The sequence below is a fragment of the Metopolophium dirhodum genome, unplaced genomic scaffold (assembly GCF_019925205.1).
Source record: "Metopolophium dirhodum isolate CAU unplaced genomic scaffold, ASM1992520v1 scaffold2, whole genome shotgun sequence".
Taxonomy (NCBI): domain Eukaryota; kingdom Metazoa; phylum Arthropoda; class Insecta; order Hemiptera; family Aphididae; genus Metopolophium; species Metopolophium dirhodum.
The window spans coordinates 400494-417581 of record NW_026869907.1 but is presented as its reverse complement, the minus strand read 5'-3'; the positions used below and the strand labels follow the sequence as shown (position 1 = coordinate 417581).

At 30.9% G+C, this 17088-nt stretch overlaps 1 protein-coding gene across 2 annotated transcripts in view; it reads right to left on the bottom strand.

Moving 5' to 3' along the window:
• The window catches only part of LOC132953367 (uncharacterized), a 252297-nt gene that overhangs the window by 25703 nt on the left and 209506 nt on the right, over positions 1-17088 (bottom strand). For both annotated transcript variants that reach the window (XM_061025852.1, XM_061025851.1), the window contains exon 5: positions 16442-16602. In XM_061025852.1, coding sequence (XP_060881835.1) covers positions 16442-16602 — 161 coding nt within the window. The remainder of the gene's footprint in view (positions 1-16441; positions 16603-17088) is intronic.

Below are 17088 nucleotides of genomic sequence, written 5' to 3'. Positions count from 1 at the left end.
CCGGATATAAGATCGAAATTATAGTTGATTGATGGGAACAATATATGAGTGGGCCTTGCGCAAAACTTATGCGTGAGTCATGACAAACCTACCTCTGAAAAAATCTTTTTGTTTTAATTAAAACGGTTTTTTTTTCGTGATATCGAGGACCGGAGAAGAAACCAAGTTTGCCAATACTTCTCCCAATTTGCCAATACTTCTCCTAGTTTGCCAATACTTGTCCTAAATTTGCCAACACTTCTCCTAAAACTAAAATGGTCCCCAATAAAAACTTAGGTGTGAGCCCCGCAGGTATTTGATAACTAATCGACCGATAAATCTGTCACTGATGCATACGCCATACATGGTGTTTTGATGAACGATGATAATATTTATAACTATAGTGCACCGCTACTAAATATGTATAAGTACATATTATATAGCAGCGACACGATTTTTTTCGAAACCGTCGACACATATTTTGTAGACTGCAGTAGATTTTATATATTATTATAGACTGCGTATATAGTTAAATAAAATATGTGAAACGTAGTATTTTCATTATATTTCCTTCGTGCAAACCCTGAAATTACCCTAGTTTTTTATGATTTTTATTTTCTTTGTAAGACGTAACTATCGTTGGCAGACAATTTTGAATCAAGAAATTTAATTTTGGACTTACATTTTATTAAATTACTTTTTATATACATATCATAAAGAGTGAAAACAAAAAACAACTTTTTTTTATTATTTTTGTCACTTTATTCACCATACAAATTATATAGATTGTACGTTCTTGTTGTATAATTTATATAGTTCATTTTATTTGGAGAGTAAACACAAAAAACAGAAACTGTATGAAAACTACCAAAATGTAGTAAAACGGTATAGGTACTGTTGTCTGTGTAAAATTATATAAAAACTATAAAAGTTAAGAATTTCTTATGGAACTAAATGTATTATTTAATATTTTCTATTGATGTGCAATATGCAACATTTTTACAATTTTATTGTAAAATAGAATTTAATATTTAAATATATAATTTTTTTCCATAAGAAATTCTTAACTTTAATAGTTTTTATATCATTTTACATTATTTCAAGCTTCCCAAGTATTTTGGTATTTTACGTACCAACGTTTTATTGTACCTACATAATATAACATGTACATAATACTCGAAAAATTATTTTTTTTTTAAATTTAAATAGGTGCTTAATTGTAAAATGAAAATAAATAAATATTGTGTTACCGCGTCTATCAGACTTGTTTACGCAACAAACTATTGTGGTACTATTATGTTTATCGATCTAACTGGTTGTGTATTTACAGGGAGGAGAGAGAATTAGGAGATGAATCCCCCTTGGTGTTTTTTTTTTTCTATTAACAATTGTTTTAGAGTATTTTTTGGTGGTTTTTCTAATTTTGTAAATATAATATGAAAAATTTAAATTTTAAAGGTAATAAACAAAAATGTAGGTGTTCCGATTCCACTGTAACTGTGCATTTGTGATGCCGCCGAAACTCCAAAACAGTTGATAAATTACTATTTTTTTTATTATTGATCTAAATCCCTGAAACTATGGCCATTAGTTGTAGGTAGTGGGGGGGGGGAGTCAATTCTTAGTCAATTCTTGTAATTTGTGCACTGCGGCGTATACAGGTGTTAACTGTTTAGTTATTGGCATTCAATTTGTCTAAAAAATAACAATTGATATAACTAGTACTTCTGTTTGTTCTTAACTTATTAACGTTTTTTTTTATTAATTAATCCGCGGCAACTTAAACCATTGGATGGGTTTTTACTGTGGGTGAGGATAATGTAGGTTTAAACACGTGTGTTATTAGTTTGGCAGAATTTTCAAGTGGGCACCCTTGGTATCTGCCATGCCTGGGTGGGGGATGGCGGCCTCTCTCTCCAGACAACGTGACTGCCTGAAGTGCCAGGGTTCGAACTTATTAACTTAGTTAGTTAAAATCTGTATTGTTGTAACTTAACATTTTATAGTTAATTATGATTGCAGTGCAGTCAAATTAATATTCTTTTAGTGTATGCGGAACCAACTAGACAATACTGATTCAATAACTCTTTTTCGATTTTGGTAATTTTGGTAATTTTTTCTAATTATAATATATTATAATGATCTAATTGTTTATACAGTGCTAAACGTCCAGATAAATGTTTGTGTAAATCAAAATAAAAGGCAGTTTATGACTTAAAAATATTGTAACTTTAAAAAAGTTTTTTTTGTTAACTTTTTACTTAACTGAAGGCAATTTAATTGAATTAACTTAACTTGCCACGGTTAACTATTTTTATTAACTTGCCCATCTTTGGATATATTATGAATATTAATAAAATTATTGATGAACTGGCTGGAAAGGGAACTTGATTTTTTACTATAATTTTTTTTGCTATTTTGAACATAGCAAAAATATTAATGGGATGTACCTACTAAGAATAACAATTAATTTTGTTAGTTGGTATTCAATGTAGAATTTCGTGTACAGTTTATATACAGTGGAGGTTCTCAAACTGTGTTCCACAGAGCCCTAGGACTTAGCAAAACTGCGATAGTAATCTGGGGGCTCCCTGGACATATCTAGATAAAATAAAAACAAAATAATATTTGGTTTATCATGTTTATTTAATTAATAATGACCATTATTTTATTTTATAGTCGTAAAATATGTTAGATACGAGTCGGTTATGGGACATATTGCTTTTATCGTTATGTCGTTTACATAATTATATTATAAAGAAACAAATTAATGAGCAAATCTTTTATACATAATTGTTCATGATTTATGTATAATTTATGATCATTCAAAATGTTTGGGGTTCCGTAGAATTTTCTTAGCCACATAAGGGCTCCACGAATACAGACGTTTGATGACCGCGGCTGCCATACAAAGTACTGAGTAATATAGTAGGGAAGTATCGGAACATTAAAGGGGGTGTGAGGGGGCTTTGCCCATGTACGAAATTCAATGCTTTATCCCCTCCCTTAAACAATTTCTAAATACGCCGTTGAATTGAACTTTAAATAAATAGCAATTATATCATAACTTTGTTTTAATGATTCACAAATGGTATACCGATAATACAAATAGAAACACAGAATTTATAATATGATGATATAAAATGTAAATGTAAGTTTAATAGTTCAATACAAACGTAATGTTCTATCGGTACTCACAACACGCACATTTTTTATATACATATAATATAATATTAATTAATAAAGGAAAACGCAGTTACAATAGATGAATCGTAATGAATCTGTAAAGTGGTCTTGATAGATTATTATCTGTCATAAAATGTATGTTTTAGTTTAATTTATTAGGTAACTACTGTATTAGTCGTGATTATCTCGCTATTCACGGACGATACCTTTAAAATAATTAATTTATAAAAATATATAAATATACAGGCTACCTACTCTTATTATGTCAAGTTATCATCATAAATATAATCTAGTATGAGCAGAGTTGGTAAATTTTTTTCATTTTTGAAAAAAACTGAATTTTTTTGTTTTTTGCTGTTTTATTTTCTGTTGAAAACGATGGTTAAAAAAATTTGTTTGAATTTTAAACAGTATATTTAGAATAACTTAATTTTAATTTAATATTTAATTTACTTATATGCCAAATATGCCGTGTACTAGTATCTGTTTCACTGTTTATTTATTACTTATTTTAAATGTATTTTGTAAATGGATGTTTTATGTGGACATTATATTATGTATAATATATTAACTATTAGGTGAAAACATTTTAAATTTGGTAATTTATTCAATAAAATTAAAAATAAGTTTAAATAAAGGATGGTAATAGATATAATTATTCAATACTTTAACTTTTTTTTCCGAAGGATATCTATTGGTATTTATTATTAATAATAAACCAAAAAAACACAATATTCACTTGGATTTTACACTGCTTTAAACATATGTTTTATTCGTTTTAAATAATCAAAACGTTTGATACAAAATATGTTTTAAATTCGTGTTTTAAATATGTTTAAAAGAAGTTGTTTAAAACATTGTGTTTTACATCACTGCAGAGTATGAGTAAACATCCACATGTCCTCAATTTATTTTTGACAATATAAGTACCAACTTACAAGTGAATTGATTTGCTTACATAATGTATGGAAAATTACTGAAAATATGTGTACCAAAACCGAGTTTAAATGTCTTATCAAATAGCCATTTTAAAATCTTGTGGCGTGAGTATGTAACTCAAAGTCAATTAGAACTGTGAATATGTGATCTGCCAAAATAAAGAAACATAAAAACAAATATTTCATCCAAAAATATAATACTTGTTGCATAATTCATGCATAGATTTAATATTTTTTTGAAAACCATCATATTTGAATAATTTTTTTTTAGTTGTTTGAATAGCTTATGGAAGAAAGTTTTTTTTGTTGATAAAATGACTTAAAGGAGGATTATATTACAAAAATGACTTGGAAAATATCTATTTTATGTTGCCATTACATAATATAATACTCTGTCTTCGCACAATTAAATACAAAATATTAAGACTAATTATTAGACGGTTTACGGGAACAAATTTTGCCTTTTCAGGTTATGCATATATTTTCTTCCTGATCCATTGGCATCACTGCAATTTATGTGTGATTTTTTGTTATTTTGTATTTGTGAAATGTGGTTGGAACCAGCTTAGATAATACATACTGATAAGGCTAAACATATATCACGCGTAGTCAAGCCAATTTGGTATGTCCGTTCGGCCCCGATGAATTTATTGCGCATGCGTCAGAAATGAAAAAGATAAGGAAATCTATAAATAATCAATACAACTTTAGGCTTTAATACTATGTTACCCCGTCCTATTTTATTTCTTACACATGCAATAAATACATCAGTGCTAGACGATCAAGTCTGCTTCATACACACGCTATAACTCAATCCAGTGTGTATTATCTAAGAGTAAATCCTGGTTATATACGAACGGGCACATGTCATATTTTACATTTGTACCAATTATTGTGAGAAATATCATTTTATTGTCACATTTTATTGTTTCTCAGCTATTTTGTGTACGGTGATCACAATAATATTCAATTACAAAATATCCTATAATGAATAATATATTTTATGTTATATATTACTTTAATATTTTGCTAAATAGATATTTGAATGGTGAATCCCCAATCAAAATAAGATAAAAGACACTAGGAAATTGTACAGTTATTTTTCGATGCAGATAGTCACAATAAATCAACAGACTCACAGTAAAACGTAGCGATGATTATTTTAATAATCTATAAGAAAATAATTCAAATAAATTTTAAAACATCTAAAACATTTGTTTTTATTAACTTTTTAGGTTCTCCTGAAGAGTAGCTTCTCTTACTAATGTCCCTTCACCCGAAAAACGTCCAATTTTGAGCTATTTAAACCTTGAATCATTTGCAGTTCTACGATATGTCAATATTAACTTGTGTGTTGATTTGTTAAAAGAAATAGGTGCAAAAAATTAGTTATAATGAGGCGAGCCGTTATGTTTGCGCTCACAGTCGTAGACGGGTAACAGCATGACAACTATATTATTATAACAGATATGATATAAACCTAACCTATAGGTACTATTGGTATACCTTGATATAATTATATAACAATATATACCTACTAACTACCTACATTAAATTCAAATGTTGTCAAATTGGGACGTCACGTACTCATGTCGCATCGGCGTAAAAACCTGCCACAAACCGCCTTAGCGACTGGTACGAAATCGAATAATGTTGAATTTAAAAATCAGAGTCTCGAATGGCTTAATAATTGTTACTAGTAATAGGGGAAGGTTTTCACCTCGCCCTCAGCCGTTAGAGAACGACGTCCAAACGCGATTATGCGGAGAATAGGTACCTTAAGACTCGATTTTTTCAAAATACCGACACCGTCGACAGACGCATGTCGTCTTGTGTAAGCCCAAAGAACTGTCACACTGTCATCGCATGCACAGTGCTGTTTCGAACGGGCTACACACGCGTGCGCATTGTGAAAATTGGACGAGAAAATGAGATTAATTTTCTTTCTCCCTGTTTGTAAACAAGAGCGTAATGTGTGTTACATAAATAATACGCACATCCTTGTTCGCGGACCACGCAACAAACAATGTTACCAATATTTAATTAACAGTAGTCGTTGTCTGCAGAACAACAACACAACAAGATAACGTTTTTTCATTAGTGTTTCACCGGATACAATTTCTTCGTTATATATAAGTGTAGCATGTACGGGCACTGCACTTTGGTAGTGTAGCCCGCCACCGGGAACGGCCGATAGGTTATGCGGCGGTGTCGCTCGTCGGCGTTTTCAAATTAAAACTTTAAAAAAAAAAAAAATTGTTATAAAAAACTATTGTGACTGTAGTCGGCCAGTGAAACTGTGTATAAGTGTGTTACGTCAAGTTTCGACACACCGAGTGTTATGCGTATATTATTCGTAAATTTGACAGCATTGTCGTGTGACAGTTGGTAGCAACTAATTAAAAATTAGGCGAACTATCACTAAAAGTTAAATAATTATTTTTATGCATCAGTGAAAATAATATTGTTAAAGTATAATGATTTATTACTGTAGTTGCAGACAGTTGTGCATTATAATATTATGTATTAAAGTCTACAAAATGCAGTAAATAAATGAGCATTTTTTGACTCAATAAAAATAATACGAATCATCTGATAAAAATATAAAAGATGCGACTTACTGACCCGATTCGAAGAATTTGAAAAAAAACACCAATCAGATTAACGTTGCATACTCTTAGAAAAAGTTGGTAGTGTACACAACGAATGGAAATCTCGGGGAAACAGTAACTGCCGGCTATAATAATATTATATTATTATAAACTATAGTAATATTATATTATTATATAGGTATAAAAAAGTAGGTCAGCGCATTTCGGTGGTGGATGTTTGTCCATCGTCCCTTCGGGCCTCGGACAGGATAGTGTAATTTTACTGTATTCGATTTGAATGCAATGATTGCATTCGATAAAAAACGATTCTGAGCGGACGAGGGATTCTTTTTTATTTAATTTTATTCGTTTCTATGGTGATAAACAAAGCGTTTTAAAAACAGCTTAAGAACGATTTATATAAATAGGTAATTTATATAATTATAATTTATAATTAGGAAATATTATAAAAATGAAAAAAAATATAAAAGAAAAGAAAAAGCTCATAAATCGCTCAAATGTTTTGAAAATTTCACCATGTCTAGGTAAGGCTAATATAAGTAAACAACCCAAATTTCAAGTTTTTACGAATGTTTTTAACCGAATTACAACGAAAAACTCCTAAAATTAAAAACAAAATCCAAAATACAACAAAAAATGTCTCTCGTCATTTTTCATTTGAAGCAATATTTCTGGTAGAAAACGTCGTCCGTAATTATTAAATATTATAAAATCGTTTTTTCTCCTTCAACCGCTTTTATTTCGAGTAGCGTTTCGAAAATCGAAAAATGACCTATCTTTAAAGTACCAGCTCAAGAACATTACCTTTCAAAAAAGATGCTAAACTCGATACTTTTGAGCAAGTTTAGAGGGAGAAAAAGTGTTTACAGAATAAAAAATAAAAATAAATAAACATCATTGTAAGACCATTGCACTCGTCGCCCCGCGCAGAATCTCAAATGTTCGCGTCATTTCAAATGCGAACCCAATATAATCATCACACTTAGGTCCCGTCTTCTCATTACCTCACTCGGCACACGCAAAATGATAGCGTGTGTTGACGCGTTCGTGTAAATAATGGTGTATTAAGCGCTCGTGGACGACTGCTTATTAAGTAAATAGCCTTAATATGTCATATTATAATATGGGTCCCTCGTACATAATATATATATATATATATATATATATGGGTGTATATGCGCATCCGGTTCTGCGTCTAATTGTCCTACTGGCACGCATAAATTACTATAACGCACCCACATGACGAAATAACACACTCACTCTCACGCACACCATTTGAACACATCGTACGCACACACAGACCAAAAACACACTTCGTTAAATTGCACTTAATTTATTAATCGTCAGTCAAACGACAGCGGGGCCTATATGATATTATATGATTGCGCCCCGAACCCCCGCGAGGGTAATAATTGTATTTTGCTGAGCTCCGGCCAACTTTTTTCCGCTGTTTGCCGGCTGGATACGGGGCGAAGTCCGGACGAATTTAACGAAAAATTATTTATTTTTCCTTCCTTCCTGAGCTATCTCGAATGAGTGTTATTATAACTATTTCATACGATTATTTATAATAACGGAAACTAATTAATGACGGTGGTCAGAGTTTTGAGTTATTTAACTATATATAGTTACACATTAATCGAATGTTACTAGTGCAGTGTGGTATAGCAGATTCCCACGTTATACATATGCCTATTGATTTTATGGACGCTAAAGCATATTTTGAACTGTTTCGAAAAAAAAAAATGTACGAGCAATTTTACGCCAGTCCTTCAATAATACGGTGGACGTTGAACACGAATTAACATAATTTTAAAAATGACGTTTGAATCTTTCAGAAAACCACGGAAACGATACACGCGGTTGTAATACACTGATCTCTCGTCATCGACGGCGGCGTGCGCATAGACGATACACAAGCTCCCGCTGTAATTCCCGTCCGTACTTAAACCGCAATTTATTATTGATAACTCGATACGGGAGTGTGAAACCCGTGACGTGCAATCAGCTCATCCGACGGAATTTAATGAATTATTTTAGATAATATTATCATCATGTCCACGGATCCGCGACAGCCGTGACGCGATATAAACTCCGATGCCGGGCAGCCACCACTCTTTACTCGTGAATGTTTTTTTTTTTTTTTTTAATAAACTCATACGGTTATTTATGCACCACGGCTCGAAGAAAATCCCCGGTGTGTTTAGTTAGGCGTTTTCGAACACTCCGCGACGATTAGCTATGGACAACGTAGTTGGGCGTTCGGTATTGATACACGTAGAATGGTATTATTTGTCTTGCGCGGTTGAATATTGCGTCTGGCAGGCGGCGATCTTATATCGTGGCTAGTAAATATAAGCTTCGAAGACAAAACACGTACGACGGATAAAACGACCCTGTTACTTATAGCACATGTTTGCTCTCCATTGGCCGTCTGACTATAAATTGAAAATAATATAAGATAACACCAGTGTTTTCGCGCGACAGTTTATCACTTTGGAGCGATATATTTTCATTAGGCGATAGAAAAAGAATACAATATGTACAATATAATATATAATATATTATAGTCAAATGTGTGACTGTTTTGGTATTAAAAAATGTACACATTTTTTTTCAAACCGAAAATAAATAAGATACAATTGTTTATTAAATGTTAGGCTATAATATTGGTCCTCCTCACGCGAGACGCATGACACCAATATTACACTAATGCAAAAGATATACGTTGCTGGATTCAATGACAGAGAGAGGAACTTGATAACTTTTATAATCTGCATCTGTAGAATCTTTTTGTTCTTATTCCCATAAAAAAATAAAACACTGTTATCTATGCCTGTACTTATTTTGAATAGGTTATATTATAACAACCGTATATTGGCTTTGTTATCGAGTAGAGTAGAGAGATATTATACAAACTAACGAATCGTGACTTAAGAACGTAATAGTTTTATTATGGAATGTCGAGAAATGAATATTCAGAGCTTCCCATTGCGCAATAATTTGCCTCGACGTTGCTTAATTTTTCTTAAACCCGGTAAACGACAAATTTTGTTCATTATAATAGATACCTAAGCGTAATGCGTATGAATAACATCCCCACAAAAAGTCTTCTCAAACATCTCTTTTCTATTTAAATAATAATTAAATATTTACATCCAAAGAACGTGAATTAACGTTGCCTGCACGTCTTAAACTTACAGCGTTCAGTCATTATAAATTGTTTTAAAACAACCGAGATAACATTGTGACATTATAGGAGTAATGTCACGTGACAAGTTATTCTTTATTTATACGTATACTACAACGGATCTCCTTTTAGTTTGAAGGTTTATAATTTACAATTTTAATAATCTCAAAGTGTAATTTATACATAAATTTATAATGCGCTGTGTAAACGTTTTTGTACAGTAACGTTGTTATACTTATTACTGAGAATAGTACGATCGCTGTAAGATATTTAAAACCTTGTAAAATACAATGCGCTCCTCGGCAGTAGATGAAACGTGTGTGCATGGAGAATCTTTAGGTTAGGTTAGGTTATACTAACTAAGGTATTACTAATTTTCTCCAAAATTATGAACGTTTTTCTATATATAAATATAATTTTGTATTCCATAACTTTGAGTGATTTCACATTAATATTTTTGAAAAATAAATTATACTTTTTACCGTTATATTAATTGTGTAATGGCATATTATATTTTAAATTCCATAACATAATATTTTTTAATTTAAATTAAAAATAATATATAATATACATAATATAATTTATTATTATGAATTATATTGCCATTAAACCGATTTTATGATATAATAAATCATATTTGTTTTTCATAAATTTCCATTTTCAATAGATACTAATTTAATTTCGAACGATTAGCTAATTAGTAATTAGTTATAACTGTTTACCTAACATAAAGCTTGGATGAGTGGAGAAGTGGACAAAAATTAAGTTGGGTACCCCTGTACTACTTCAATCTTCTCATCAAAACTTTAAATATTTATAACTAATTAACTATAGTGGTTAAAAAATCGATATTTAATTACTCAATTAGTAAACTGCTTAGAAATTAAAAATTGAAAATGTAAGCAATCATTCAATAAAGCAAAAAATAAACAACATGTATTTTAACTGGGTAGGTAAATTGCATATCTTACTACTGTATTAATTATTTCGGTGATGTAGGTATTGTTATGTCTAAATTAGATTAAAACAACAGTAAATAAGTGCATTGCAGATCAGTATAAATGTATAAATTGAGCAAGTAGTTAACACTAATTATACATACAGTATAGGTGTCGAGTTCTTGAGTATACGTGTACCTATTTATTGAATAGGTCACTATAATGGATGTGTTCAATTTTAATTTAATGAGAAATTATTGCATACGAAACGATTCGAAACGAAGGTCTGTCAGCCAAGAGCGTCCAAGGGAGCAAGTAGGAACAGCTTAGGCTTTTTTTCTGGGTCGATTATCATAATCATTATTAGGGCTGAGATTTTAATGCCCAAAGAATTCTGAATAATGCACTAAAAAAAAATGCACTATATTAATAATTTAGTATAAACGATAGTATACATTTTAAACAGTTGTAAACGTTTTACAGACCAAACTGATCGTTTTGGACTTTTTTAATCTAGAAAAAAACTTATTTACAGATATTATTATTTTTTTTTTTGTAGATTTATTTAATATTTTTTTTTTCTTGTGGCTAAATAGATATAATTTGTTAAACTTTTATAAAAATCATGAAAAAGCATGTAAAAATCTTTAAAATAAGATTTTTAATTCAAAAACTTTAGAAATGCCCCTCCCCCATCCAACAAATTCCTGCGGACGATATTGCTGTCAGACTAACAACTATCTATATTAATAACATATGTTTGTATTTCCAACATGGTAAGTGCAACATATGTATATTACCTATATGGTATATCGATTTAAAGGTTTAGGGATAAAATGTTTAGGTAGAGTACCTATACCAGCCGTGGAAAAGTAGATGCAAATATATAACCTTACCTAACGTTTTCGCGAGAAGCGACAAAACTATTTCAGTTCAGATATATTTCAACTAGGACAGAAGATATACGAAGTTGGTGTGTTGGACTGACCTAAGGGCTTAGACTAAGTTATATTTAGTACCGTTATACTCACAACACACACACACAGAAATACGAGGCGATCCTTCATGGCAATCTATTTACCAAGCCGATACATATAGAGAAAATCTCTGTAGACACAAGCCAATTTTTATGCTTCTTTATTCTCTTTACATTTTTTTTATTCACGTGTTAGTATCGTGGACCGAATAAACGCACATTCGGGTTCGTCGGACATCTGTGGTCAGTGCCTTAATGGTACCATTTTGGGTGAATTCATTTCAAAATAATGGAGTACGAGAAATTTTAGTCACCATTTGTGATCAAATATAATATTTTTACTTAAGTGTTCTAGGAATAATAAAATATAGAAACACAATTTATTTTTGTTATTTAAAATGCTCTTCGCACCATTCCAGGATAATTAGGAGTTAGGACTGACAGTATTATAGTATTATGTGCTGTTGTAGTATGTTGTGTTAAAAAGTTTAAAATTACTATATTATAAGTATAGATATTCGTATAATAATAATATATTTGTAAATCAATAATTTAGTTTATATATTTGAATAGCACAGACGTTCAAATACATTTATATCGACAATGCGATATCACTTTGCCAACCTCTGTTTTATGAAATATATACAAGCCAATGACAATCTGTCGTGGTTGTCATTAATTAGAGTGGCTAAAAATCGGTGTATCCAACAGTTATGTACAATAATACACGTTAGTACACTCTAGTCTTGTGTTTCTGTGTCCAACGCATTTTTCATATTATACATGTCAGATTCGAACGCAGATGGCACTTACAATTGCATACACAGGTAGTTTGAAATCAATTGAGAGTAAATACTAAATGACACTTAAAAGGCGCTGACCGCCAGTGTGGAGACCGCATAGGTGTCTAGACCCCCGAAACACGGCGTGTCGATGCGGTTTTTTTCGCCGGGGTGCAACTGTGGCAGACGGGTTGTTGTATACGTTTTATTAAATGCTCATAGAAATAATTTTACGAGACATTTTACTTTTCTGGGAAGGGGATTATGACACCGACCTGTCTAGGTCAGTGGTATCCAACAGTTAGGTACAATAATACACGTTAGTACACTCTAGTCTTGTGTTCCTGTGTCCAACGCATTTTTCATATTATTATACATGTCAGATTCGAACGCAGGTGGCACTTACAATCGCATACACAGGTAGTTTGAAATAAATTGAGAGTAAATACTAAATGACACTTAAAAGGCGCTGACCGCCAGTGTCGAGACCGCATAGGTGTATAAACCCCCGAAACACGGCGGGTCGATGCGGTTTTTTCGGCGGGGTGCAACCGTGGCAGACGGGTTGTTGTATACGTTTTATTAAACGCTCATAGAAATAATTTTACGAGACATTTTACTTTTGTGGGAAGGGGATTATGACACCGACCTGTGTAGCTTTTCTGGTTTGCACAATAACTCGAACAAACGGCAAATCGTATCGCCACGGAATATTATACATTATTGTGGTTGTGCTTAGGAAAATAATTAGTCGCGTGCCGTTGCTCATCGTCTGCGTACGGAAAATAGAATTCCGACGCACAGTGTATCTGTTCATTGCAAAACGTAATAATATTATGTTGAATATTTGAACAACGCGATATTATTTCCTCCCCACTTTGTATCAACCCTCTGGTATTTACCAATCCAAGAATTTAGTGTATAAGTTCAGTTCATCTCCTCGTCATATCGCCACAATAATAACTGAACGTGGCTCGGCGAGGCGCGGTGTTTGCTTTCAGTCGCGAATGTGCTGTGAGTGTACGCACCGACTGGTGTCACTAGTTCCCGGATGGGTAACCACCACCAGGGATTTTTAGTGACAAATCCTTGCTGCACACTCACGTGTTCAGACAAACAGTACCCTCCCCACAGTAGCAGGCTAAAGAATTCAGTTGTCGAAGTCTTAATTTGAAATAAAAATAATAATTGAATGTTTCAATTTCAAAACTTTGCAAAAGATCACGTTTTGGGTTATATTATGATAAAATACTCAGATCCAATATCAATAGACGTATTTTTTATCATAATAATTTCTTTTTGATATTCTTATTTTATTTATTTGTATTTATATTCTAATTAATTTGCTAACATGGATTTTGTTCATACAAGTATTTATCTTTTATTTTTTAAATTATTCACAGGGGTGATAATATTTTTTAATTAGTAATAACGTAGATTATAAAAAAACTCGGTAAGAACTAAAAATTCACCATATAATTATATAAACTCAAATTAGCTGTATATTATAATTAAAGTATGTTTTGTCAACGTATAATATACATTTTTTAATTTAGATCGAATAATAAATGTATTTAAAATATTATACTTAAGTAGTTGAAAAAAATAGTTGTTCATTTACAATATATTAGTTTTAATAATACTTTAAATAATATAATTCATTACTAAAACATACATGCGAATACTTTAAAATAATTATTTTGCAAGATTATTATGTTACAACTGCAGAATGTGAAATCATGCACCAATATCATATAAATTGTAAATTATTGCCTTATGTAGGAATTTACGTATAATTTAGTTTGATGTAGGTCTACAAAATATCTCTTTGACAAATATGTATAGTTGTTGTTATAAGCCCATTGCGCTATTTATTATAATATTTGCTAAAACCGATTCCGTTGTAATACTCTTACTGCTTCTTGATTTCAGTAAAGTTATATAAATATAGAATATTCGTTCTTAAAATCGTATCTTTACATACAACTTAACTAAATATCACAATAATTATTGATTTTTTGATTATTTCCATTACTCAAAACCCTCATTGTGTTATATTATACAATATAGTTTACTTATTTCCATGATTAGTAATGATTAGAAAAATACGAAGACATATTATTATTAGCCTGTAATAATAGTTCAACAAAGATTACTCATATAATAATATTATTATTCAGAAAAATCTATCGCGCAAACATTTCGAATGGTGTAAATTTAGCTAAGGCTAACGGTATTACCTATACACTGTAAAAGTGGTTATTATGCTCTACAAAATAATATTCAATGTGTATTATATAACATATAATAATATAATGTTATAATACAATAAGCATTTATATAATTTAATATAATTTAATATCGTTGTTGAATAATATTTCATACATGAGTAATGATTTGGTGTTTAGTTGTGAAAATTTAAATTTACTTATTTTATAGATTGTGTGGATGTAAGCCAAATATTGTTTACTGTGTGGTCCAATAATATGGTATTTTAACCCACAAAATGGGAAATTTGGACGAACAATAATTATTGTTATCACAGTGGTATCTGAATCTTTGGTCAGCTTAATTAATTTTTTATCGACATCAATAATTATAAGTAAAATTGTTTTTTATCCAACAGTAACACCTGGTCACTAAAAGAAAATACTGGTCACAACCATAATAATGTTCATGAACAATTTGAAACAGATGTTTCCGTATCACATAAAAAAAAATAATAACTATAAAACGGTTATATTTCACGGGGTTTTCAATTATCCGACTTAAATGATCTAAGTTGTCCGAAGTTTAAAAAATGTAATTGTTTCTTCTTAGAATAGAAATATACGAAACAAACAAACAGTTATGTTGTAGTTTTTATCATTAATTTGGTGTACTTAAATTTTATTTAAAATATCTTAATACAAATATATGATAAAGGTTATAAGCATAACTCATAAAGAAGTATAGACATACATTAAGTAGGTAAATTGTGCCCAAGTAACACTACGCCTATCCGCATACATTTATGATGATATTATCAAACAATTAAGCAGGATTGAAAAACAATTTAAAATATTAAAGAAAATTTATTGGTCGTAGTAAAGTTACATTTATTTTACATACCCGATATCTATATGCATGTTATAATATTATCGTCCATTGGATCGTGAAAAAATAGAATTTTATGAAATATTTAGCCATCTTTGTTTTTATATGAACTATCGCGTACGATCGACATTAGTTAAATGAACGTAGTCAAGATGGTTGTCAGTGATACATCCAATTATGATGTTTATAAAAATAACGACAATGGATTTCAAGAATTTTTTCATCAACTTTCTAATACTTGAAAAATTAAAAAATATATACCAGATGCTGAAAGATATAAAATACACAGTAAATTCAGAAACAATCGCTACAGATGTTTTTAGAAAAAATGTTATTGTCCTCGCAATTTCAGAACAGTTTCAACAAGTATAAATTGTTGCTGGGATATAAAAGAAAATGTTTTATTTTTTATTTTATTACATTCGTATCGTTAATTATTTCTGGACTACCATACTAGTACTACCTACTAGAAGAAAAAAAACCTACGTAGTTAATTTTAGTGTTGTAAGTTTTTATTGCCATTGCAAACGATTTATATACAGTTTAAAGCCGATAGAACATAAACATTTATTCGAGGAAACGTATACTAGCCATAATAATAATTAATTGTTATAATATTATAATATTATTACAATGTCGTTATGCCCTTCTACTTGAAACACGCTAAAGGGGCGGGTTTCGTCGATTGCTTTGTACGATTCTTGGTAAATATTATTTAGAGGTGTTCAAGTATCAACTACTCACGGTTCGATTGCCCAGGTTCTTGACTCTGCAATGTAAGTACGCGGTTCTACCAACTAACCCGGTCACGTTATTCGGCACCGTTTTGTCGAACACCGGCCCGATAATTGGTGGTGGGATATCCTGTAGGAACTCCTGCAAGAACTTCCTAGAAGCAGTGGTATCTGTGAACAGAAAACAAATACGAGTTAATAAACAATTGGGTGCGCTTGTCGTTGTTTTTGTTATAATTATTTATTTATTTTCGGTTGAATATTACAGGTACGGGGCATTATTAAGTAGGCGTCCGACCATAATCGAAACGAACGGACCGCCGAAGATATTTACAACAAAACCTTATATAATTTGACAGGCTAGGCTAACACGGTTTCGCAAAGTGTAGGCTATAATTGTATTTTATTGTTTCGTATATTCACATTAACGTGCATCAATTTTTTAGACGCAAAAAAATAATTTATAGTTTGAGAAACGGAAAACTGTAAAAAGAGTGTAATTTGATTTCATTTCCCGGAAAGTAATGAATCAATAGCATTTCTGTCGTACGCGAATGTATTTGCACATTCTATACGTAGGAAAAAATATAATATATAACGTTATAAGATACTCAAAACCGTTTTAATCTGTTCGATTTTCGTTTCTCATATTTGATC